Source organism: Ammospiza nelsoni, chromosome Z, assembly GCF_027579445.1.
Source record: "Ammospiza nelsoni isolate bAmmNel1 chromosome Z, bAmmNel1.pri, whole genome shotgun sequence".
Taxonomy (NCBI): Eukaryota; Metazoa; Chordata; class Aves; order Passeriformes; family Passerellidae; genus Ammospiza; species Ammospiza nelsoni.
The window spans coordinates 35,650,629-35,674,949 of record NC_080669.1 but is presented as its reverse complement, the minus strand read 5'-3'; the positions used below and the strand labels follow the sequence as shown (position 1 = coordinate 35,674,949).

Sequence of the window (24,321 nt, the reverse complement as noted above, 5' to 3'; positions counted from 1 at the left end):
ACTACTGTTTGTAAGGATATGCTATACAATAGGTCACTGAAGTTATTTGGCTTAAAGATTTGTGTCAATTCTTTGAGGTAGAAAAAAGGCAAAAACCTGCAAAACACCACATATGCTACTAAGGGATTTGAAAAATTCTGTGGATAAATTTGGTCATACAGGGTCTCCATCACATTCACTAGAGCACAAAACAGATGTGCAATCACACCATCAAACTTTTGTAGCAACTGGCTAAAACAGCAGTGATGAAAATAATACCCAAGTCTCAAATTTAGGAGATATGGTCCTCTTTAAATTTCCTGGTCTTTACAGGTTTCCTCATTAGTCACTTTTAAAATGCAATTTCCTCAGAAAAGTCCAGTGGTTTTTTGCCATAAAGATAAAACGCAGACTCTCAAAAACCATTCATTTCTCAATAGTAAAAACATCTTCAAATTTTTTTTTTGCTCTTAAAAATGACATGACCACAATTTGATTAATTGTTACTGCTTCTCCAAACAGGCAAGGATACTTGCCAGCTACAGAAAGTCTCAGCAATAGTCTGGAATTTGAAAGCTAGTTCAAATTTTCAATTGTGTACATTGTATATATGATAAATTCATTAATATTCCCTCTTTAGGAACACTGTAATATTACACTCCTTGGTTCAGTTAAGGTGCAAATGATGCAAAATAAACTGTGAGACAAGTTTTCAGACCCTGCCACCTCAAGTATGAACAAAACAAGCAGGGAATGCAGGAGCTGAACAATGCTATCAACCTGTACTTGTCCCAGCATGGATAATCTGGAGGCACCAGCCCATGAGGGATCACCACAAACAACTCAGCTCCATTCTCTAATTGGGCAGGCCGTGCATCTCCTCACCAGCACTGCCGGGAGGTGTGAAAGGCCAGAACTACTCCAGCAGTGGTCTACCATCGCAGTACTGCATTCCCCAGGGAAGAAGCTCTGTTTCAGTTGTCAACATTGTCTGTGCTGGCTGAGCAGATGTATCAGGAGGCAAATTCAGCTAAGCAAGGAAGCCACAGCGCAGCTTGAACATGAAGAGCCAGCATGCAGGACAGGAAAGGACAGACAGGCTAGAAAGGAGGAATAGAGAAACATTGTCTGGGCATCTAGGGATGGCAGCTGTGACCAAGGAAGTCAAAGGCCAGATGGAGTAGAGACTAGCAAGGAATATCAAGACACAGAGAAAAGCTGACCAAGGAAAACATGAGTCCATTGGTGAATAGGGCAGGAGATTTAATGGCAGCAGTCACAGACCATAGCAGGTCCCCACCACCACTATCTTTCATTACCAGGAAATTCTGCCAGGCCTCTGAACTCAGCAATTGATCTTAAGGAGGAGAGGGGCTAGCAGACAGGGATGTTTATATTTAAGAACTAGGAGAAAAGTCCATTACTTCCTGATTCTGATTGCAAATATGAGCAATGGAAACACAATCCAAATTTAAGCAACACAGAAGAGAACTTCTTAGTCCTGAAATACTGGAAAGATCAAAAATTTCATTTCTTAAATGAATTCTTAATTTCAAGTGCCTACACTAACTTCTTCACTTTGAAGTAGCAGTAAAAAGAGATGACAAGTTTTCGAGTCCTAAAAAGATGGTCAGTTGTCACTATACCCAATCAAATACCTCATGGGCAGAAAAAAGCAGAGGCAACACTGATGTGCTTTTCACAAAATGTATGGAATATTTCTGGTCTTTTTAAAGGCAGAAATAAAAGGCAGGTAGTCAGATCCAACCTTATTAGCTGAGCAAATTCAGCGATATGAAAGATAAGAGTGTCTGCTCCCTCTGTTTTACAACGCAGAGTAAGACTTGTTTGAATAGAAAAAAAAGGCAGCTAATTTTCAATATACATATAACTTTCACTGTGTTTATATATCTACAGTTACACACAGACATATATTTTATTGTGTATATGTGTATTTATGTAAATGCACTGATTACTATAGGATAATTTTCTTCTTTACTTTTAATACTTTTAAAATTTAGCCAGGCCTTTAAGAACTCTAGACTAACTTTAGAGTTGTTAATTTAAGATATACATTGAAAAAGATTATATTAGCACTCAAATAATATGTATCAGGAATTTTCCCAGACTTGCAAAGAATCATTAACAGTCCCTTTATATGTAACAATTAAATTATTGATTCTTGTTTTTACTTTTCAGTCCAGTTCCATCTTTTAGATACCCTCTATTATTTCCAATACAAGAGATTTCCCCAAGCTCTAACTGGATAAGTAACCTTGGACAAGTGGGAGGTGCACAGAAAGGCATCCACATCCCCAGATGTGACATACTGATGCATTCTGTGTCATCACACATGGTAGGAGCTCAGGAAATACTCACTGCAAGAGGCTACAGAAAGAACAATGTGTCGTGTTAGATAAATGTCTCTTGCTGAATACACAGCTGAACATTAGGTCACACAGCTTTACAAACCAATCACAAGGCATTGCAGACTTCTGTGATAAACAAAAAATTCTATTCATGTGCAAAAACAATGCTTTCCATCTTGTACCACAGGTGGCAGTGAACAACAAACTCTGATATTGAGAGTGCCTTCTCTATGTGGTGAGTTCAGACTATCAATTTTGCTTTATTATTATGAAATTCTTACTATTTCCCTCAGAAAAAGCAATTTTATTATTTCCAAAATGCCATGAATCCTGGGAAGTTCTGAGAGATCTGGAGTCTCCCTTTTCCTGCTTTACATTTTGTTACCCATGCCACAGGAGAAAAAAACCGTTTAATAGCAATTCTCTCTCCCATAATAGGAACTGATTCCCTTCATCAAGGTCCTCTCAAAGAGTAATGACAGGTATCCCTCTTCTGCCTTGAAAATATTTTGTGGACAGCTTTTATGTGGACTTTTCAGCTGAGGAAGAAATTACCTAGCTCAAGAAGTAAGACTGCTGCCACTAGGCCTGCCTTCCCATTCCTAGGTAACCAAGAGACATATTCACAGCAGCTCTACATACAGTTTATCATGCATAATAAAGTTCCACAGGGCTTATTATGTCTCAAGAAAAAAGTAATTAAAATCTCCAAATTGATGGAAATCATCATCATCATCAAATCTACTGGACTTCATTCCTGTATTAATCAGTATTGCCACAGATGGATCAGTGTAATCCTAGATGTACATAGAAACAGAGGGATAGCCCTGGAACTTAGGGTTGTGCTAGATTATAAACTTAACGAGTCAGCAATGTGCCCTGGTGGCTAGAATGTCCACCTGTATTCTGGGGTACACTAAGCACAGTACAGCCACCTGGTTTGAGAAAGGGGATTGTCCCACCACACTCAGCATTGGAGCAGCCTCACCTCAAGAACTGCAAGCATGTTTTGGGCTCCACAGTGTAAGGAGGATATTAAATATAAGAATGTGTTCAAAGAAAGGCAATATAGATAGTAAAAGGACTACAGGGCATGATTCGTGGGGACCAGAGGAGGATATAAGGTTTGAGGGTGGCAGAAAGGGTGGTGCTGATCTCTGGTGCCTGGTGATAGGATGCAAGACAGCAGCTTCAAGCTGCATTGGGAAAGTTCAGAGTGGATAGACGAAAAAGTTCTTCAGTGAGATGGTGGTTTAGCATTGGAACCAGTTCCACAGTGAGGGAAGTGCTCATGGTCCCCAGTCTAGGTATTCAAAAAGGATATGGACATTCTATCTATGACTATGATCTCAGATCACAACAGCTTAACTAAAATACAGGCTTCATCAGTGCTCTGACATCCATAGTTATCCCTCCTTAAATAGCATGGAAAACAAATGGAGGTTCAATAATCTGTACTGAGTAAATTTAGAGCAGAGGTGAATACAGAGGTTTAAATTTATACTCACTCGACAATCCCGCTGTAGTGTTTTCATGAGTGCACTGTGTGTTTCAGAGTCAAAATATAACCCTTCATGCATATCTTGCAGGAAATCCAAGTCTTTGAATGTAGGGTTGGACTTCTCCCTCTCTTTTCTTGATGCTCTGCGTTTGTATGTGGAGCCTTTCAAGTCGTATGTGAAATGCATTTTCAAGGCTCGTGGCAAAACATTGTTCATGACAACAATTCTAATATTAATGCCTCCTGACTGAACGCAGTACAGCCCATAGAATTTGGGAAGAAGAGTCCTTGGATTCTGGTTCAGATTCTAAAACAAAAGAGATATTTTTAAATATGTCTATTTTCAATGAACTTCCATGCTTAAGAAAGGGTTTTCTTTAACACAAAAGACATTAACAAACATGAAGAAAATTATGAATGTTTTCTTATTCAGCACAGTTTCTTCAACCAGTTGATTATCTTTGTGGGTTTTTATTCCAGAAAGCTAGCATAGGCACTGCCTTTTTGCCAGGGACTTACAAAGGGCAACAGCAGAGCAGTAACTACATTTATGCCAGGTTTCTCTTTCTCACAGAAAAGAGCAGACTAGGTCAAACCTATAAGCATCCCAAAGACTTCATTTTTTTTTTCCTGACCTGAACAACCTTTGTGTTTTACCTGCTGGAAGGAGTCTGGGTTAAATGTAGTTCTCATTATCTTGACTTGGATTCTGAAAAACAGAACCCCTCTCTCCATGAGGCTTTGAACACAATCAGGGTTAGTGCCAAATCACTAAATTATTTCCAAAGGCATGTGAGGGCATAATAGAATCACAACTGACCATCAGAACAGAAAAGTGTGAAATACTCCAAATTCCACAACAGGTAAAATAAATTTAAATACTTCAAATTCCACAACAGGTAAAATAAATTTAAATACTCCAAATTCCACAACAGGTAAAATAAATTAGGTAGGAGAGGATAACAGAGGTGAGAGAGAAAATCTTCCTCCTGAATACAACTGTTCTCAATCTTCAGCATGAAAAAGAAAGAAGGGGAAAAACTGCTTCAGGTCTTAGATGATTACTAAGTCACAATATACAACTATCAGAAGAAAGTATTGTCACAGAAATAATCACAGTAATTGAAGTTTTATATTTTGGAAGCAATTGCATAGCAGTGAGAATAAAGTTCCCAGAAATAATACAAACTGGCCTTATATGTACTTGTAATAACTCAGACTTGTGCTGAGTGGATTATCATGATTAGGAACAACAAAACCTGTCACCATTGTCCTTTTTGATGTGTCAGTACACATATTTTTTTTTCTTACACACACAGTGAATCCATGTTACTTTAGTGCAATAATGACAACATTCCTCATTTTTAGTATAAGTGAGAGGGTAATTTTTCAAGTATTTACATCAGGAAACAAAGCAAAAAAAGAAAGTCAGTCACAGGTCTAATAATACAAATACATACCACCCAGAAGAATGTCTGTTCATATGTATGGGTGGCTTTCGTTACAAAAAAAAAAAAAAAAAAAAAAAAAAAAAAAAAATTAAATTCTACTCGCTTTTTAATCAATGGTTTTCCTTTTAGATGACACATTAAACCCAATACAATGGACTTAGAATTAGCCCTCAAAAGGCTACATTTAAAAATTAAGTTTTGAACAAATTGCATGGATAAAAATATCTTTTACATCATTGCTTTAATACATGAGAAATGGAAATCAGAAGTAGTTGGAAACAAAAGGGAAACTGACCGGTCTAGTTTCTTTGTCCACTCTGAGTGAAATGCAGAGGGTAGACAAACACAAAATGGAGAAAGAAAACTGAATTAGAAATTTAGAAACTTTATTTTGTTACTAGCTTATTAAAAGCAAAGTTTGGTATCAAAATAGCTTATGACATTCAGCTTCATCTTGAATGCTAAAAGAGCACCAATTCTTATCTTAAATATATTCTAGGTTTATACCTATTCTTTCTGTTGGGTATGTACAGCGTGTACATGTAGAAAGGCAGGTAAAAATGTTATAAATATTACAAAAAATACAGATTAACCCAGTGGAATATTTCAAGACAAGTGAAACTGAATATTCAGAAGTGACATGAAGCAGGAGAAATAGAAGTAAAATAAAGTCTTCAATTACTTACCATGTAATAACCTGGCAAGAGCTTCTGAAGAAACTCAGCCTCTTTGTGTTGAACTGTTTTGATGATGAATTCGTCGCCACTAGTTACAAAAAATAAAGACCCACTGGCACCTGGGTTGGATAATTCAATTAAAGGTTCGCTGCAGATTGAGTACTGGAAGAGACAAAAATTGCTTTTCACTGCGTGCATTACCCAAACACAAGTTTAATATGAAGAACTGCAGGTTCAAGCAGTCACAAGAGAACCACGTAGCAGCACTACTGCTGCTGGCTGAGGTTTGGCAGGCCACTCTGCCTGGGCCATGCTGCTCAGCCATAGAAGAGAGCTGGCAGCTGAGCATATATCCCTCTTCGTGTTCCAAAGCAACAGGTTCCTTTGGAGTGAAGCCAGTGGTTTGTGTGGAAGGAGTTGATCTCCATGCTGTCAGCACAGCACATTCTGAGACAAAAGCTTTGAGAAGACATTTTGACTGGAGCTGTTTGTTTTCACATCCATTTTTTTTTGAAAGAAACAGGTACAGGATGGTAGAAAAATAAACTGGGAGTGAGGTTTCTCATTATAGACAAATAGGCAAATCCTGTTCTGTGCAACTGGGATTGAAACTATTAGACTGATAAAATTGATTTAGCTATAGCTACTAATTTTAGTATAGTTACAAATTCTTCAAATCTTTTAGTAGTTTTATGATTGAAAACCACCTGAATCAGAAAAAAATTTAATACCAGTAAGCAAGAAAACATGGAATTTGAAGGACCATTATATTGCATATTTAGCCAGGCTTCCTTTTCCACAGGACACATTAAGAATTACAATTGCATTAAGGAGCGAAAAGACTGTGCTTTATTAGTAGAACCATACTCTGATACAGAGACAAATGTACATTTACTAAGTGTTCACTATTCCAAACTTCATTCAAATGATATGGAGAGCTGACATTCAGCTTAAAACCATAGAAAAACGTATCTATATTAAAATTGAAAGCAGTGATACTAGAAAATCTATTAAATATGTTCTTTTGTGAGCACTTGAACTAAAGAAGCATGTTTCCTATGGGCTCATGCCATTGCCTTAATGCATCTTCTTATCCTAACTCCAGCTAAGGCTTATAATTTTGAAGAGAATTTTGCATGATATATAAATATTTCTTCTCCCTGCTTATACTCAATTCCAATTAATGCAGAATACCTTTCTTATTAATCCTATAGCTGCAATTTTCTACAGACAGAATGGTCATACCAATCTGTAACACTACAAACCTTTAGACCAATTCAGCAGTTGAACTGCAGCAATTACATTTTTCTTGACAAAATATTTAAATCTTAATGAGTAACTGTCACTGTGAAAAACATTTGAATATGATTATCCCAAATATTAAAGCTCAATAGAACAGTATAACATAAGCAAAAAACATTGTCCTACACTCTGCATTGGTAATTTTCCAGTGGTATGCATTTCTGTAAAAAAGTCCACCCACCAAATGCTGCTATAGAAAGGGCCCAGCTAGTTTTAACTGGACACCACTGAAAGGCAAATCAAAACCAAAAGGCAAGAAAATCCCCAAGAGCCTGACAAGTGAGTATTTATGATCAAGAAGTTTCCCTGCAAAATGCGGAAACTTCTTGTAAATCCATGAGATTTACAGTGACAATTTAATTCTACCAGCTGTTCAAATGTATTTACATTTGTTATCCTGTCTGACTCCTACAGTACGTTACTGCTCATCCTCCTTGAAAAGGTGAAGCTTTAAATCTTGAGCTTTGTCACTTCAAATTAACAGTGTAAACTCACATGTGCTTTCTGCTCTTCTTATTTTACTTCACATGCCCTTCAGCCACAGCTAGACAATCATTTACTACATACTTACATACATACTTATGTGTTTTCCTGTGCCAAGAGAAAAAAGAATCTGCAACAAGTTGTCTTTACTGGTAACTTCCCTCAGGGAATAGTCTTTTTGTAGTTAAAATGACTGTCACAAATCTTATTCACAGCATGCAGTCTTTGTATAGACTTTTATTTCTGCTACTGCAAAAGCTTCCTTAGATGGAAAAGAAGTTACAGGTGGTAATAACTTTGCTCTAGGAAGCACAGTCCTTTTAGCAGCTGGCAACACAGCCCACATATTTCATCTTTTACCAAGACCATAAAAAGAGATAAAATAAAAAGCACATTACATAATGACACAACTGTCACCCATGATGTCCTTGTCTCTAATCTGGAGAGGCATAGATTTGATAGATGGATAACTCAGAGGATAAGGAATCAGTCATACTCTAAGAGTTGTGGTCAGTGGAAGAAAGAAATTCTCCACTCTAAGGATGGTGAGGAGCCGGAATGTATGGTCTAGAGAAGTTGTGAATGCCCCATCTCCAGAAGTGTTCAATACCTGGCTGGATTTGAGCAACCCAGTGTAGGGGAAGATGTCGCTGCCCATGGCAGTGAAGTTGGAAATAAATCATGTTTGAGCCCCTTCCAATCAAAACCACTCTATGACTATGATTTATAAAATTCCCAAAAAACTTAATTTCCTTGCTACTACCATTTATAATTCAAAATAATTATCTTTTTTTATATGTAACTATGGTCATGAGGACAAACACAAAATTCATACATGGCACTAAAGAATTAAAATAAGACACCCACATTAAGACACCCATATTCAACCTAAATAAAAGCAAAACCAGGCTTATTGTTCATCTAGGAAGAAAACCCCTTTATAGCACAGTTGAACACAACAGAAACAATTTATTTAGTAGCATATTAATATTTCAGAAACATTTAATCAATTTTTCTTTTTTATTCACTCAAGCCCTTTCAAATTCTTTTGGTCTTAAAGAAGCCATTATCAATAATAGAACAAAAGCTCATTCAGCATTTTAAAGCTCATTCAAAAAATTACATATAAAGTTGCTAATTTTTACTAGGACTCTGATTTCTTGCGTGACCTACCATGAAACAAACCAAACATTGGGCAAACATCTAGAAGAAAATCCATCTCTGCATTCACCCTACCCTTCCAAAAGCAGAGCTAGAGGAGAAATAAAATAGCGAATACTTGTTCTAGCAGTATATAAAGTGGTTCCACCAAGTAAAGCCTGCTTTTACAATATTACCAAATTTGTAACTTTTTTCCTAGTGCAAACTGAACACTGTGAAAGAATAAGTCTTCAATTTATAAAATAGAGAGAACAAAGGATGCATTCTAAAATGCTTCATTTTCAGTCAGTCATCCATGAGCCTCAAAGGTAGACAGGAACATTTGCAGACTTCACTTCGTAATGATGTGCATAACACAAATCACACAAAAGTACTTAATTAGAACTGAATTGATAAAAGTCATAAAGTACTGATCATAACTTATCTAGAAAAAATTATCTGAATGACATGGATGTTGCTCTAGTCAATTAACAAAGCAGGTTTTTTAATACGAATCATGTAAAAGAATTAAAATTTTTGTCACCAGTAAAAATATGCACTAGTTATATACCCCTCCACACACAAAATTTCTTACTGATATGGGCACCCTTTAAGAATCCCTTTCTGCCACAATAAAACTAGCATGCTTTATAATAGTTTGTAACTCAAAGGAAAACTGCAGGCTCTTACCAAATAATCATCAGGCTTGATACCAAAAAGTTCTCTGAAATAGCGGAAGGCAAGAGGTGCATATGTCTTAAATCTGAAGTCAGGGTAATGATGAGCAGGGGTAAGATTGCTCCCTTCACTGAAAACAGAAACAAACCAAACCAAATTACTGAGTAATTATTAGCACTAGTTTCACCACTAAGCTGCCTAAGTTGACTGTTCCCCTGCTGAAAAAAGAGCATAAATGCAGATAAACCTCTCTATTATCATTAACCACTAATAGAAATGTCCATGAGAGACACTGCCAGCAAATTCTTTTTCCTCACCTTAAAGAAAATAACTATTTTCACCACCTGTATGCATTTGGATAAAGATCATGTTTAGACATGAACAGGACAAAGTCTGCATTTCAGAAGTCTAGGGTAGAGACTGACTTCACCGAGTACTGAAAACTCTTGTGTCGTGGTTTCTGTGCTCAAGATGGCTCCAACCACAGCATCTCCCACCAGCCCATCTCTGTTTGTAAGCAGCAGATCCAGCAGGGTAGCTCCCCTGGTAGACTCACTTCCCAGCTGTATTGAGAAGTTATCTTCACATACTCCAGGAATCTCCTAGACTGCCTCCTCTCTGGTGTTGAATTCTAGCAGACATCTGGCAGGTTAAAATCATCCACAAGAGCAAGGGCTGATAATCATGAAACATCAGCATCACATCATAGAATGGTTCATCCATCTCCTGATCCTGGTTGGGTGGTCTAGAACAGATTCCCACCAGGATATCTCCCTTTTCAGCCTTCCCCCAGTTGTCACCCACAGGCTCTCTGTACACTCAAAACACTTCCTTCTGTACAGAGCCACCCCATAGCTCTCCTTCCTTGTCCCTTCTGAAGAGCTTGTAGCCATCCAGTGCAGCACTCTGCTCACCCCACCATGCTCCTTTGGTAGCAACTATGTCATGGCTTTCCTGCTACTTTATGGCTTCCAGCTCGTCCTGTTTGTTACCTATACTACCTTAGCTCTTTTCCTTGTTTTATATTTATCACCTCACTGTATTTTTAGCCTGAGTTACAAAACTCTTGAGATGAATACTAGATATAAAAGTCAGCAGCAAAATGTTGTTAGATTAAAAAAAAAACAACTCTATGCCCATGGATTCATTTATGGGCAGAAAATGAGAGAGGCCTTTTAAACAGAAGAATAAAGTTCTACACTGTGATTTCAAAACAAACAAGAACACCTTTAAGACAAAGTTTTGGCACTGAAATCAGCCAGATAGAAACTTTCTAACATATTTTTATTAGAATATTAGAAAGTAGGTCTTTATTACAGCATGCTGGTCGCTCTGGGGATCTTTCCTCTAATCAAGGACCCTGAGAGTCATGCAGAGTTTTTATGATACACACTGATTATATATTCATTAGCTATCCCCACTTACTTGACTTTCTTTGACATAATTACACCCCTTGTCAGAAGTCTTCATCTGATTCTTTGGGATCTGTATTCAATGTCCAGTGTGCTTTCTATGTGGCTGTTCCTTGACTTTTGCTTCTGAGTAAGTGCAATATCATTGTTTTGCACAACTTCTACCTTGCCAGCCAGAGCTGAGCTGGCATCCTGCTTGTGTTTTGCATTACTTCTGTTTGCCTTTATTTATTTCTCCAAGAAATAAACACAACTGTGCTGTTGTGTTCCACTTTCCTCGATAACAGTAAAGTGCTGCTCTGTTTTACTGTTCTTATCATTTTGGTCAGAGTCTGAACGGTTTGATAAATAGAGAAATACAAATCCAAGACTTGACACAGTTGCTGAAATTAGCTTTTCCAGCACTTCTTTATTCATTTACTGAAACTAAATTATTCAGTAATGCAGAATGTACCATTATGCTTGGCAAAAAGAATATCCAAAGGACACCAAAAAGAAAAAAGGGCTACAAATTCACACAGGTATGAAAAGCAATAAATGTTAAGCAAAATTCCTGAAAAAGATAATGAATAAAAATTAAATATAATGAAAGAATTTAAGAGCTTTCATCCTGTACAATTAATATTTGTCATATGAACTTGCCACTTTTCATTAACAGTTTGATGACAGAAGTCTACTCAACCTACCTAGCTGCCCCTGTGCTGCCAAACCCCACACAACTGAACTGTTTCAGTGACAGCAAGCAGGTGAACAAGCTTTCTCAGTCTCCAGATATGTATATAGTGCTGCTTCTTGGAGTGCTAAACCCTAAAGGTAATAGTAAAGGCTGCTTAGTTCTAAAGAACTCCTCTGATCACTCTATATTTACTGCAGTACAACTCCAAGATATCAAAATCAAGTCCACATATGCTTTATTGTTCCATTATAGAGTTAAAAATGGAAATCAGTAGGATACAAGCTAAAGATAGTGTTTCTTTACAGTTAAGGTAGACTAATGGTCTTTCATAAGGCCTTTTTACTGCTCAGAACACTCCTAGATTAGTCTGACATTAAGTTTTATATAGCTGGTTGTGACTCACTGAATTTTTGTACAATATGAGGATGCCCCAGTGGTCATATAGTTACACTGGAAACCTGGGGTCATACTTGTAAATGCATTTAATTGTCATAAGATGAAGAAAATAATAGAACAGAGTACTCTCTACTGAAATATCACATAATTGTCAGGGAATATAAAGCATCTAAACTTTTTTATTAAGTTTTACATTTCGGTACTAAACACTTTTCTAAATCTGTTTCCAGCAGCTGTAACTCAAAAGCTTCTCCTGTGAAAAGACAAGAAAGCACGTCAGCAAGTAGATTACACATCCTTACTATACCAGAATATGTTCTGTCACTTCACTAAGGTGAGATGAAGGTAGGAGGTTTGCTATGACAATGGGACAGTTCTGAGCCATTTCATAAATGCATATGGAGCAAAATGACCAATGCTGGGTCCGCAGGTGCACAGTAACGCATAGCAAGTGGAGATTTATTGCTAAACAGAGCAATTATTTTGGAACAGCTTCTACATAGAGGGCAATTCCATGTATTTGGAAGACAATAGATACTATATTACAGATATAACAGTCAATTTCGCTATACAGACAGCTTTCCTTATTATTTATAAAACCATGTTTAAAAACACCTTCTGTTTTAAGTCTACAGAGTATTTTACCATATTCTGTTTCTGTTAATCATATTAATTAGTTTCAGCTTCACTACCTAACAAAATAGTTTACTGATCCCAAAAGTAAGCTCTTCTGTAATTCATGAAGCAAGCTTGACACAAATTTAAGATTTCTTGCTAGTACTCTAAAAAATAGTTTTAAGGTTTTCCTGATTGTACTTCCAACAGAAAAAGCACCCTCACTTCCAGTAATTTCTTACAGTAATGGAAACCTTTCAAATTTCTTATCAATTTGAAGATTGTATGACAAGTATGGATTGAGTTCAGCCTTGCTCTTTCTGGAAAAAGACAAACTCCACTGTACAGCAGGCTTGATCTAAGTACATCCCTATCCTATTTAGAATTATTCCACTCTATTAGCTATGGAAAGAATGTATTCTATGGTTTCTCTTCACATTTTCTTGACGCATTTTACAGTTTCACTCTCATGGGATTAAAGTGTATGTGCAAAGCACTACATATAATGATTTTTAATCAGTCTAGGGAATTTCAATGAAGGGATGAAAGGGGATGATTACATATTTGAAATGTAACAAAAAAAAAAAGCCCATGATCCATTGACAAAAAGTTAAATTTGTGAAATGGTGCTTTGGACATAATAAGAAAGGGGGTAACCATGTAAGTTCCCTCTCAGCTAGTTTAAGCACAGGTCTACCAGAAAAACAAAGATAAAGACTTTAAAATTAGCTCTCATTCTGGCAATCTTGAGCAATTCAAGTCTTTCTGTATGAGCTATGACAACAAAATACAGGGTTTGGAATGATTAGGCAGCAATTGTAATTTATAAGGTATTTTAATAACTTTAGATGTTATACCCCACAATAGAAAAAGATTCATAGGCAGACTAAAGGAGAGAGACTAAGCTTAAAATACAAGTTTGGTTTAACACTTATATTGTAATTTTTATTTTTTTAAAATCAAGTACACCTAGAAATGACAGTATGTGCATCTAAGCCTGCCCCTTTGTAAATGCTGAGAGTGGATTTAAAGCCTGGGTGGTGCAATATCAAACTAAAAGTGAAGTAAAACGAATAACATTTTTAACGACTAACCCCATGGCTGTAAAAATGTGCTAAACAAGACACCCAGATACATTTCTTGGCAGCTTTTCTTTACTATGGCCTCGCCCTGGTAGGATGTACTCAGGAGATACCACACCTATCTGAAGGGGCAGAGAAAGCCAGCTGCATATCTTGGTAACAAGCCTTCATCACTGAGGTTACCTTCATCATGGAGCTGTTATCAAAAGAATTAGTCTGTAGTTGTGACCCGGTATATAACTTTCCTGTGTGTATGGTAAAAAAACTGAAGAGGAGGAACACATCAGTTCTTGCCGTGAAAGCAATTATTCTTTAGATTGTAAAATCAAAATAAAATGTCTAAACTTAAATGCTCTCAACCTTAAAAACTAATATTATCCAATTTCAGTTTCATTGCTCTTGAATACAGCTGCTTTTAAAAAATTCATCACAATGCTTTTCAGCTCTAAAAACTGTATCAAACAAACACATGCTGCAGGTCAGGTAGTACTTTGGTATGTTCCTTTCCAGTATGTAATTTCAGGAAAGCATGATTTCCCACATGCTGGAAGTAGGTATCATATTTATCTGTACAAATAGGTGTGTCTGTGTTTTCCTCATACTGTGAGCTAAAGCCCAGTGGTATTGTCTTTTCTCACTTCCATTTTCCTAAACTTCCAGTTAGCAAATGCTGTCCTAAGCAGTTCCCTGCCAGTCAGCTTTGAAATATAATTAGGAATAGTCAGTAACTTAAAAACAGGTCAAGTCAATCATATCTACATAACAGCTGAAGCATTTACTTACATTGATGGAGATATTATTTTATAACCAACTGGAAATGCTATTAAAATACAGGATCTCAGAGTACTTGAAATGTAGTTTAAGAGACTACATAATTATACAACTATCCAGATTATCAGGTTTACCAATCATTTGTTGGTAACAGAAGTAGCTGAGTCCAGTAATTCATATCAGACTTTGCTTTTGTCACCAAAGTATCCCCATTTCTAATCTTTGTTTTGCATCCTCCCCTCTGTGCTATCACTCCACTCACAAACCATAAAAACCTTGTCAGAACTTGAGTAATTCTGTGCCTCTCTGCAACCAAAGCACCAAGGAAGAGCAGCAGCACTTCATCAGAATATTCAGGTCACTTTATCTTTCTTGTGAAACTGCCCACAGGAAACGTGTCATGGTATAAGTTACACAACAACGCATCATTAGTCTGAACATTTAAATACTAGTCACACTAAACCTGTAGAGCATTCTATACTATAAATACACTACTTAGTTCATCAGCTAACCTATGATACAGGTTTGATACAAAGATATTTCCGAGGGTAAGTATCAGTTTTCTCAATCAGTCCTCAAAAACATACTAGAAAGCAGTACACTTCAGTTGTATATGTAGGGTAGAATCCAGCCTGGCCAAGTAAAGTTTTTACCTTAGTACTTTGACTACTTTTTTTGGCTGTTATTCAAATGCTATCACAATACAATGGTAAGCTTCTGACATTAAAGAGCAGAAAGTATTGAATAATCTTTCATTAGCATCACAAGAAAGCAATTTGTAAATGAACCAGTTCAGTGTACAGACTGTAGCTGCAGAGGGCGTACAGGTCATTGGGCATGGAACACACTTCCCAGCTCAATTAAAAACCATAGCAACTGTTCTCAACATGCAGGGTTTAGACCCCGCAATAAAAGCTTATTAGCAAGGGAATTGCATAAGATTGACTAACAACTTGCTGCAAAAACGGTCAAACAGCTGTGCTTAGAAGCAGCCTGCATCTAAAAACACAAATGCAGGCCGAAACATACTGTCTGTCTTGAAACGTTCCGCATTTCTAATATGTGTCTAATATCAAAATTAGCTGATATCATGTAGCAGCTTCTATTTGGCTTCTCAGTCACCACAGAAAATGCACCTCCTTCTGTGTCTACTGAAGAGTTTAATAAACTGCCTACACTGCCAACTCAAAAGCAGCTCCACAGCCCCATGGCCCAGCAACCAGTCTGAGGCACCATGGCCTATCAGAGCTAGGCTCACAGGAGAGCAACGAGCCATTCTAACCAAGGCCATCTCACTTGGAGCCAGCACCACCGCCAAGACAAAAGGCTGACAAAATATTGCTGAAGCCACATTGCACAAACGACTAACTGGAAGCAAACTGTGCTACCAGGAACTGCTTCCAGCCAAGGAGGATGGGCACAAATATGCTTGACACAGCTAGTCTCAGGACCGAGCAGAGAGAGCACATGCAGGATGAACAACCTTCCCACCAAAACCCTCCAGCTGCTGTTGCAGTACTACCAACCCCAGGTAAGCACAAGCACCTCTGTTGCTAGATTTCCAAAGCAGACTTGAAAAGCCAGAACAGAGGTTACTCGGAGTGGTTTCCCTTGTGGTTTCACTCTGTTCAGTGGGTAGTAGGGTGGAGACTTCAGGCACTGTCTCTTCAGAATCAAGTAGGTCAGTGCTGCGTGCATTTTGTTTCTCCATCCAAGGAGCAAATGTGCATAGTACTATTTTAACTCTATCTGGATGGTTGTTCTCAATGAACACCATTATAGCAGCTTCCAATTTTCCAAAAACAACAAGTTATACAGACTCCTGGGGAGCTTGAAGAGAATGGGATGAAAGGCCCTCCACCACTACGATGTGCAAATGAAGGCAAGTACCTTTGCAATTCAAATCCACAGTAGTGAACAGACACAGTAGAAGTACAGACATCTGTACTTCACTCAAAGTCACTTCCAGAAATAAACACGTAAATTAACTGGGCTAAACTCTGACTAATTTAACACAGTTACAGAGTAACTCCGGACCAGGAATAACCTGAAATCCAGGGAGTTACTTCTGATTTACATCAGTAGCTCCCAAAATACGCAGAGCAGTTATGTTCAGATCTGACCTAACCACTTTTTTCCCTGACATTTTTCTCCCTTCTTAATGAATCCTGAATGCTTCAGTATGACTACTGAAGCAGAGATACAGGTTGAAGGCTATTTCAGGGTCTTGAGGGGTGTGCAGAAACTATCCTCTTCAACCTATTAAATTAATAAACAAGTGTTAACTATTTTCCCCCAACTATAAAAGGGCAGATATAAAACTCTTCTGCTCACTGGTGCATAGGCTGCATTGCATTGCGTTTCTACTAGCTTAAGTCTGTCTTACCACTGTTACCTTAACAGTGCCCCTGTTGCTGTCAAAGAAGCAGGTGTGCCTATGACTGAAAAACAGCCTTCTCCCCTCACTGCCAGACACAGGTAAGGCAGAGAAAACATGGGAGAAAGGTGGAGCAGGACATTGTGCAAAGGGTCAGGTTGCTGTGAAATTGCCAAAATGAAGGGGAAGTTCACCTGACAGCTGTTTGAAGTTGCAGACATTAATTGTACCCAAAGCAACTGGAAAAATACTGCTACTTGCAGTGGTGTTTCAGCACCACTCTTGCTGCACTGTACGGTTCTCCTTCTGCTGCAAACTTCTGCAAAAAGTTTACTCAATATCAGCAAGCTCCAGGGTACTTCCAGGTAGAGGTCAACCCATTCACCTGCTGGTGTAACTAATTTCCACTAATTGCTTTCAATCCAGACCAATCCAAATGGGACCAAAAAAAAGGTCATTACAGTAATTACTTTTAACAATGCTGCCATCACAAGTAGGTACCCCCCCTTGGAAAAAGCAAAGAGCACCTGAGGTGCACCTTGGGAGTGCAGTTACAGCTGTAAAGAATGTGCAGCCTTTGCTTTTTGCTTCAAACCTGAGTAATGAAGTTACCTATTGACACAACTCAGGACCAATCCACATAATGCCGTTATGAAACAACATTCCAATACTCTGAACCAGCAAGAAACAATCCTGTATTAATTTTGTGCAATCCTAATGTATAACAATTCATGCACAGTAATACACTTCTGGCTGAACATAATTTAGATAAATAAAAGTGGATATTACATTAAGACATAAGCAAGGATTTGAAATTGGATATTTCTGTGCATCAGCATAAGAAATTGAGTCATTTGAAGAGATTGCTATAGATAGCCAACTTTTAATTCCATAGACACTGTTGTCAACAAGTGCTCTTTATGGAGAAGTTCTTTGTTGCAGTTAAGATGGCTCACTATGCTGTATACTACTTACTACCTAGCAATGTAAAAAAAAAAAACAAACAAACCCAAAACCAAAATTACACTGCTTTGGCCATTATTTTCATTTGTCTAATTTTCCTCAAAATATTTTTTTTATAAGAACTGTCCAGAAAGGCACTACCAAAGCTTTTCTATTCAATTTTACATTAGTGCAATCAGTCTCTTCCTTCTGCCTTTTGGGGTTTTTTTCAAACCAGAAGGGATGTCTCCCTATTCTTCCTTATTACCAATACAAAACAAGTAAATCTCATTTCTGTGTGTACAGGCATGTGAATCTCAAAGGAAAGAAGGCACATGCAATGCTATAGACTACAAACCATTTTATTTTACTTGTTCCTTTAAAATTATGTTTAAAAAGAAAGAAAATAAATTTTCTCTCTCAAACCATGCTATATAATAAAACAGTTTTAGCATGTAGGTTGCATTTAGTTTTCATGAACAGATCTTATATAGCAAACACACCATGGAAGCCTCTATCACTGTCATAGGCGGACATTTTTCACACTAATAAAAGCTTTGTCACATGATATGCAAATTTCTTACCTGTAAGTTGGATTTTTTAAACAAAATTTTGTGATTATAGTGTATGAAAACACATTCATATAGTTAACTTCTCTATATCTCCCTAATCTACAAAAAAAAATATTAGTAACCTGTGCACAAAGCCTATCATTAACACTGAAACAAGGATATGAATACCCTCAATTACTAGGAACTAATGCAAAAGCTTCATTTCACATAACAATTTTTTTTCCTTAAGGATATCTCACTTCAACAAAAATCAAGGAAATTTACATGAGGAAATACCAAAATTTAAAGTGTATGCAATTATTTTGTACATTGTTAATTCAACTTTGTTTAGCGACACAAGTAAATACTAAGGATTATAAATTATTTGAAACATCTTATGAATTAGCATTCAAACTGCACATAAACACAACTGTGAAAAACTGATAGAAATCAATCCTGAATCCAGGAAAGATTACATAGATAGCATGTTCTTACTTAAATGACTGTATTTAGCACTTCTGAAAACCCAGAAAACATTCATCACTTGCTAGCATATCTAACTTGGAAAGGCACTGTACTTCACCTTCTGAGCACCAAAAAAATCAGTACGACCTTGATTTCCCTATCAGCATAACTGTATTGCTACTATTTCTATACCATCAGCTTGGCAGTGATAAAAGTTGAGGTGGCAAAGCAGTAGAGGTGCACAACCTGTAATCAGCATATCTTGTAGGAGTTGAGTGTTGCCACAGACTGGAGTCCTGAATAGAATTTTATAGTGTAAATATAAAGGAACGTTGTAGTATAAATTTTTATATTATACTTTATATGGCAGGACTTGAATTTTCATAAATTTTAAAAATCCCTCAACAAAATATCAAGTATTACTATCAAGAAACTAATATGCAACTAATCAAATGTGAATGTCAGATGCACAAACCACTTCCAATTCAAATTGACAACTCCTTTAATTGAAAGTGTCAAAATTACTTTCCCTTGCTATAAATGCTAAGTCTCAAATCTTCAGATGAAGTATGACCTTTCCAACTCTCTCTCTACCTTCCTTTCCAATGACAGCATGAAGACCAGAAAGTTTTCACGTTTCATACATTATACTTACTCTAACATGATTTTGTTAGAACTAGAAAACAAAACTGGTTCAAAATACTTAATTAAGAGTTTAATTATGAAATTTTATTGAGGAAAAATCCAGTGCGCTTGTTCTTACCTTGGTAGAAAGACACTTTCCACTACATAGAAGTCTTGCATAAGAACATCTCTGTCTGGTTTTGATGTAAGATTTCCTACTGTGTATCCTATTCCCAACTGGATAGCACCTTTAATAGCGGAGGATGCAGTCTGTGGAAAAAGAATTCAAGCATGAGTTTGCAAAAAGCAGATTTCTGTTCTTTATCGATAATATGATAGCTAAACATTTTGATCATTTTCATAATAACAACACCCTGTCATCTTCACATCCTAGACCTCAGTGATTTTTATTTAAATTTTAAAATAAAATATTTTAAAGAATCACTACATATAAAGCGAAACTTTTCAAATTACCCGAATAATTTAGATGTGGAGTTGTAACGCAGCATGGAATCACAGAACAGCCGGTTGGAAGGGACCTCAAAAGGTTCAATCATTATCCCATTATGTTCAACCTTTCTTGACAAAAGCATGATCTAGACAAGACAGCCAAGCACCCAGTCAAGCCAAATCTCAAAAATGGGAATCCACCAATCCTGGGGAGTTTATTCCACTCCACTGGGAGTTTATTTCACTGTTTTCACTGTGAAATATTTCCACTTGCGTTCAAGTAGAATATCCCCAGGAGTAACTTTACCCATTATGCCTCATATTTTCCATGTAAAAATAGGGCCTCTACCTTCTTTGTAACCACCCTTCAGGTACTGTAACATGACGATGTTTCCCCTCAACCGTCATTTCTCAAGGTTGAACAAACCCAACTCTCTCAGCCTCTCCAAATGTGTCAGGCTTCTCAGCACTCTGATTGTCTCTGTGGACCTCCTCTCCACCCTCCCCAGCCCGTCGGTATCTTTTTTGTACAGCAGAAAGCAAAACAGACAACAGTGTTCCAGGTGTGGCCTGACAAACACTGACAAGAATGGGATAATCTCTGCTGCTGATGCCCCTGTTGATGCAGCCCAAGACCTCACTGGACTCCTTTGCTCCAGCAGCAACTCCTCACTCTTATTGAACTTTTTGCTCACTGGGACTCCCTGGTCCCTTCCCACAGAATTGCTCCTCAGCCTTGAGCTCCCAGCCTGTGCTGCCCTCCTGGATTTGTTTTCTCAGGTGAAAGACCTTTCACCTGTCCTTGCTAAACTTCAAAAGGTTCTTCTTTGCCCACTCTCCAGCCTAAACCTTCCAGGTTTTCCTGCAGCATGGCTCTCCCTTGCAAAGCGCTCACTTGATCCCTGAGTGATTTTAAGTGCTCTGGATGACCACATATGAAGACACCAAACAGCACTGGGCCCAACACCAATCCCTGGGGGACCCCACTTGTGCCAGTTCCCAGCTGGGGAAGGAGCCATTTACCCCCACTCTGGGTGCTGCCTGTGGGTCTGTTCCCCACCCACTGCATGGGCAGCTTGTGCAGACTGTTACACAACAGCTGCACAGGAAGTTGTCCAGCAGACTTGTTACACAACTTCACCAGAAAGCTGTGGGAGACCTTGGAGAAAGCCTTAGAGAAACACAGGCAGACCACGTCCACTGCTTTCCCCCATCAACCAAGCAGGTTACTTTGCCCTGGAAGGCAGTCAGGTTTGTCAAGCACAGTTTGGCCTTGGTGAACCTGTGCTGGCATTTCCCAATCAGCTCGTTCATCTGACTTGTGATGGCTCCTAGGAGGATTCTTTCCATAACACTTTCCTTTGCCTTAGTATTAACCTTCAGAATAGAGAGCCAGACCCCAAACTCCACAATATTGTGATCACTGCAGCCAAAGCCATCACTAAGTGAGATATTACAAAGCTGGTTTCCTTGGTTAGTGAGCAGCCAGTCCAGCCATGCCTCATTCCTGGTTAGCACATCTAACACTTGTATGAGGAAGCAATCCTGTATGAACTTGATGGATGTTGTGACCTGTTACATTGCTCTACCAAGAATGTCTGGATAGTTGAAGTCACCGAAAAGATCCATGATCTGTTATCCAAAAGTTGCTAAGTGACCCTGATTAAATGCTTCTTTGCCCTTTTCATCTTGGTTTGGAGGTCAGTAGCAGATGCCTAGTCTAAGATGCCCCTTGGAGATGTCCCTTCTGATCTTGATCCAGAGGCATTTGATATGGCTTCCACAGTCACTGTAGTTGACCTCTATATGTTCATGATTCACTTTTAACCCAGAGCACAACTCCTCCTCCTCTACTTTCCTGCCTGTCTTGACAAAGCCTATAACCATCCTTTGTGATCCTCTAAAAAATAGTTGCAATCTAACAGGATATTCAAATTGCTTCAGGATTGTGAAGCATGAATTATATTCTGGAAAAAAACAGTCACAAATTCCAGGTGATTGTACATGCATGCCGAGGCATCACAATGCAAGCTTATGGCTTAAATGCTGATTCTAGATGCAAATAAATGTATTTATTACCTTCTGCCTAAAATTCAGTGCAAGAGATCCATTGACTGTGGGGAGTCCAGAGGAAAATGAAATGGGGAAAGCAAAATCTCTCTGTAAAAATCTACCCCTATAAAGTGCAATGACTAAATTCAATGGCCTGAGCTTGCAGAACACAGAGGGCTTCAAAACAACAGTGAAGGCTTCAAATCACAATGAAATTGTGATACTATGTATTTGTAAATTGAGACCGTATCTGAAACTTTCCCATGCTGAATAGACAGTCATGCTGCATGAATTTGAAAAAAAAGCAGAAGTGAGTTAAAATCAGAAACTAGTTAATAAATGAATTTTTAATGAAACATGGAAGGAGTGAATAAAGAAAACCATTGGGCAGGGAAATAATGCTATGAGGAAGGGAGTATTTTCCCTTGCACGATCACCAGTTTGAAGACAACATGTTTGGTCCCTGTTTTTAGGTTTTACCTCCTACCTACTAAACAAGCAAGAGACTAGCAGAAAACACCAGAAGTTTCATGATCAGAACCATTTCAGCCCTTGAATGGAACCATTTCAGGAGTAAAAAATACATAAGAAGTGGTTCAAGTACACAAAGCTAATCTTGTTCTAGTTCTTGGAACATCATATACTAGAGTGGCTGCTTATTTTTTGAAAAGACAGAGATGTGTAGTTCTTAAATAATTAAGACTGCACACCAAACAGAACTTGCATAACAGTTTAGAACCAGAGATTTGGTGGGAACAAACAACAGTCCATTCTGAAAGTGCGACTTTGACTAGTAAAAAGATTTGGCTTTGTGTCATAAGAAGAGTCACATTTTTCTTTCCTTGAAAAGCTTCTATTCATGAGTGATTAATGCCCAACAAAAGCTGTAATTATGTAACTTTGATCAAACCAATACACATACAAATAGTTTCTGCTTCATTGCTGGATGCCCATCTTGTTCACTGCCAGAGCAAGCAACTATGTTTGAAAGAATAGCAGATAGTACAGTACAACAGAGGACATGTCATTCCAAATAAACCCTGACAAAACCCACCAAACTTCAAAAAAACCCAAGACAAGTAAACTGGCAATATGACTTCCAAAAGAAACCTCTGGATCATTATCAATTTCTTGAGGTCCGGACTGAAGGCACTTGAGAGGGTAGTTCATGTTTGGACTCAGGTGTTTATTATTTCTTATCAGTGAAACAGTCTCACAACCACGAGTTCGGCAGCCTTTCATTAGCAAGGCACAAAATGGCTAACTATCTCTTGTTACAAGGTTTTTTAAGACTAAACTATCCAATTAAGAGAGGACACCTAGATTATTTTCCCTTTTAACTCAGTAACTCATCTCTCAAAGCCCACAAGGTGGACTTTTTTGTCCAATTATAAAACATCACCCAAACCCATGAAAAAGAAAGGGATTAGAAGGTAAAGAAGAACAACCTGCCTCCACCCTAAAACCTCCATTTTGCTTCATATTAATTTCTATGTTCTCAAACCCCAAACTCTAAGTTTTCCACCCTGTGATATTACACAACTCTAACCAACGACACACCTGTAATCCCAGTGCTATCAATCAATCTTTGAAGTCTTCTCCACAGCCTCATGTAAATTGCCATGTTTTCTTGTGAGTCTGTGCCTTTAAGCACAGAAAGTTTAAAATTCTCAGCATCCAGGGTTCCAGCTGATCATCTTTCAAGCTCATACAAATATTTGTAGAATTTTTTTTTTCAAATTTAAAAGACCCACAGACTTGTAGTCTCCAGAAGGCAGAATGTAAGACCTTCTAATGCAACGACACAGACCTTTCCTACAAGGTTACCTTCTTGTTAATTTCCAGTCATATTCAAGAACGTCATTAGTAATCACCCATCATTTCTGCAGCAACCACAGAAGTTGGTTTAGCAGAAAAGTAATGTTATGAAATCATTCAGAATGCTTTAACAACGGCTTTGAAACAAATTGAGAGCTGCTATAGTATGCTGAAGGCAACTGCTGGTCCAAAGTCCACTTTTTGTCAATCACCACTATGACCAAAGTCTGGTAACTCAGTGTGCCCTTAGCAACTGACAAGTATTTGTTTCCACAGTCCATAAAATAAAAACAGAACAAGCCTTGGAATTAATCTTTTAAGACAGCACTTATCTTATTTTTTTATATTACTATTAATAATATTATTATCATCATTAGATCCAAGGAAAATATAAAGAAGTTCCTTCTTAAACCTTAGAGGAAATGTTCTTGAAACATCCATTTTATTATTACAAAAATGTATTTATAGGAAACTGCAAATGCAACTGGAAAAACTGAAGTCTCTTGTGAT

At 37.7% G+C, this 24,321-nt stretch overlaps 1 protein-coding gene across 1 annotated transcript in view; it reads right to left on the bottom strand.

Annotated features, from left to right (window-relative positions):
* PIP5K1B (phosphatidylinositol-4-phosphate 5-kinase type 1 beta) overlaps positions 1–24,321 on the bottom strand; it is a 112,945-nt gene that overhangs the window by 45,069 nt on the left and 43,555 nt on the right. The window contains exons 6-9 of the mRNA XM_059491873.1: positions 19,631–19,761; positions 9,593–9,710; positions 5,987–6,139; positions 3,857–4,156 (exon numbers count right to left, since the gene is read on the bottom strand). Coding sequence (XP_059347856.1) covers positions 3,857–4,156; positions 5,987–6,139; positions 9,593–9,710; positions 19,631–19,761 — 702 coding nt within the window. The remainder of the gene's footprint in view (positions 1–3,856; positions 4,157–5,986; positions 6,140–9,592; positions 9,711–19,630; positions 19,762–24,321) is intronic.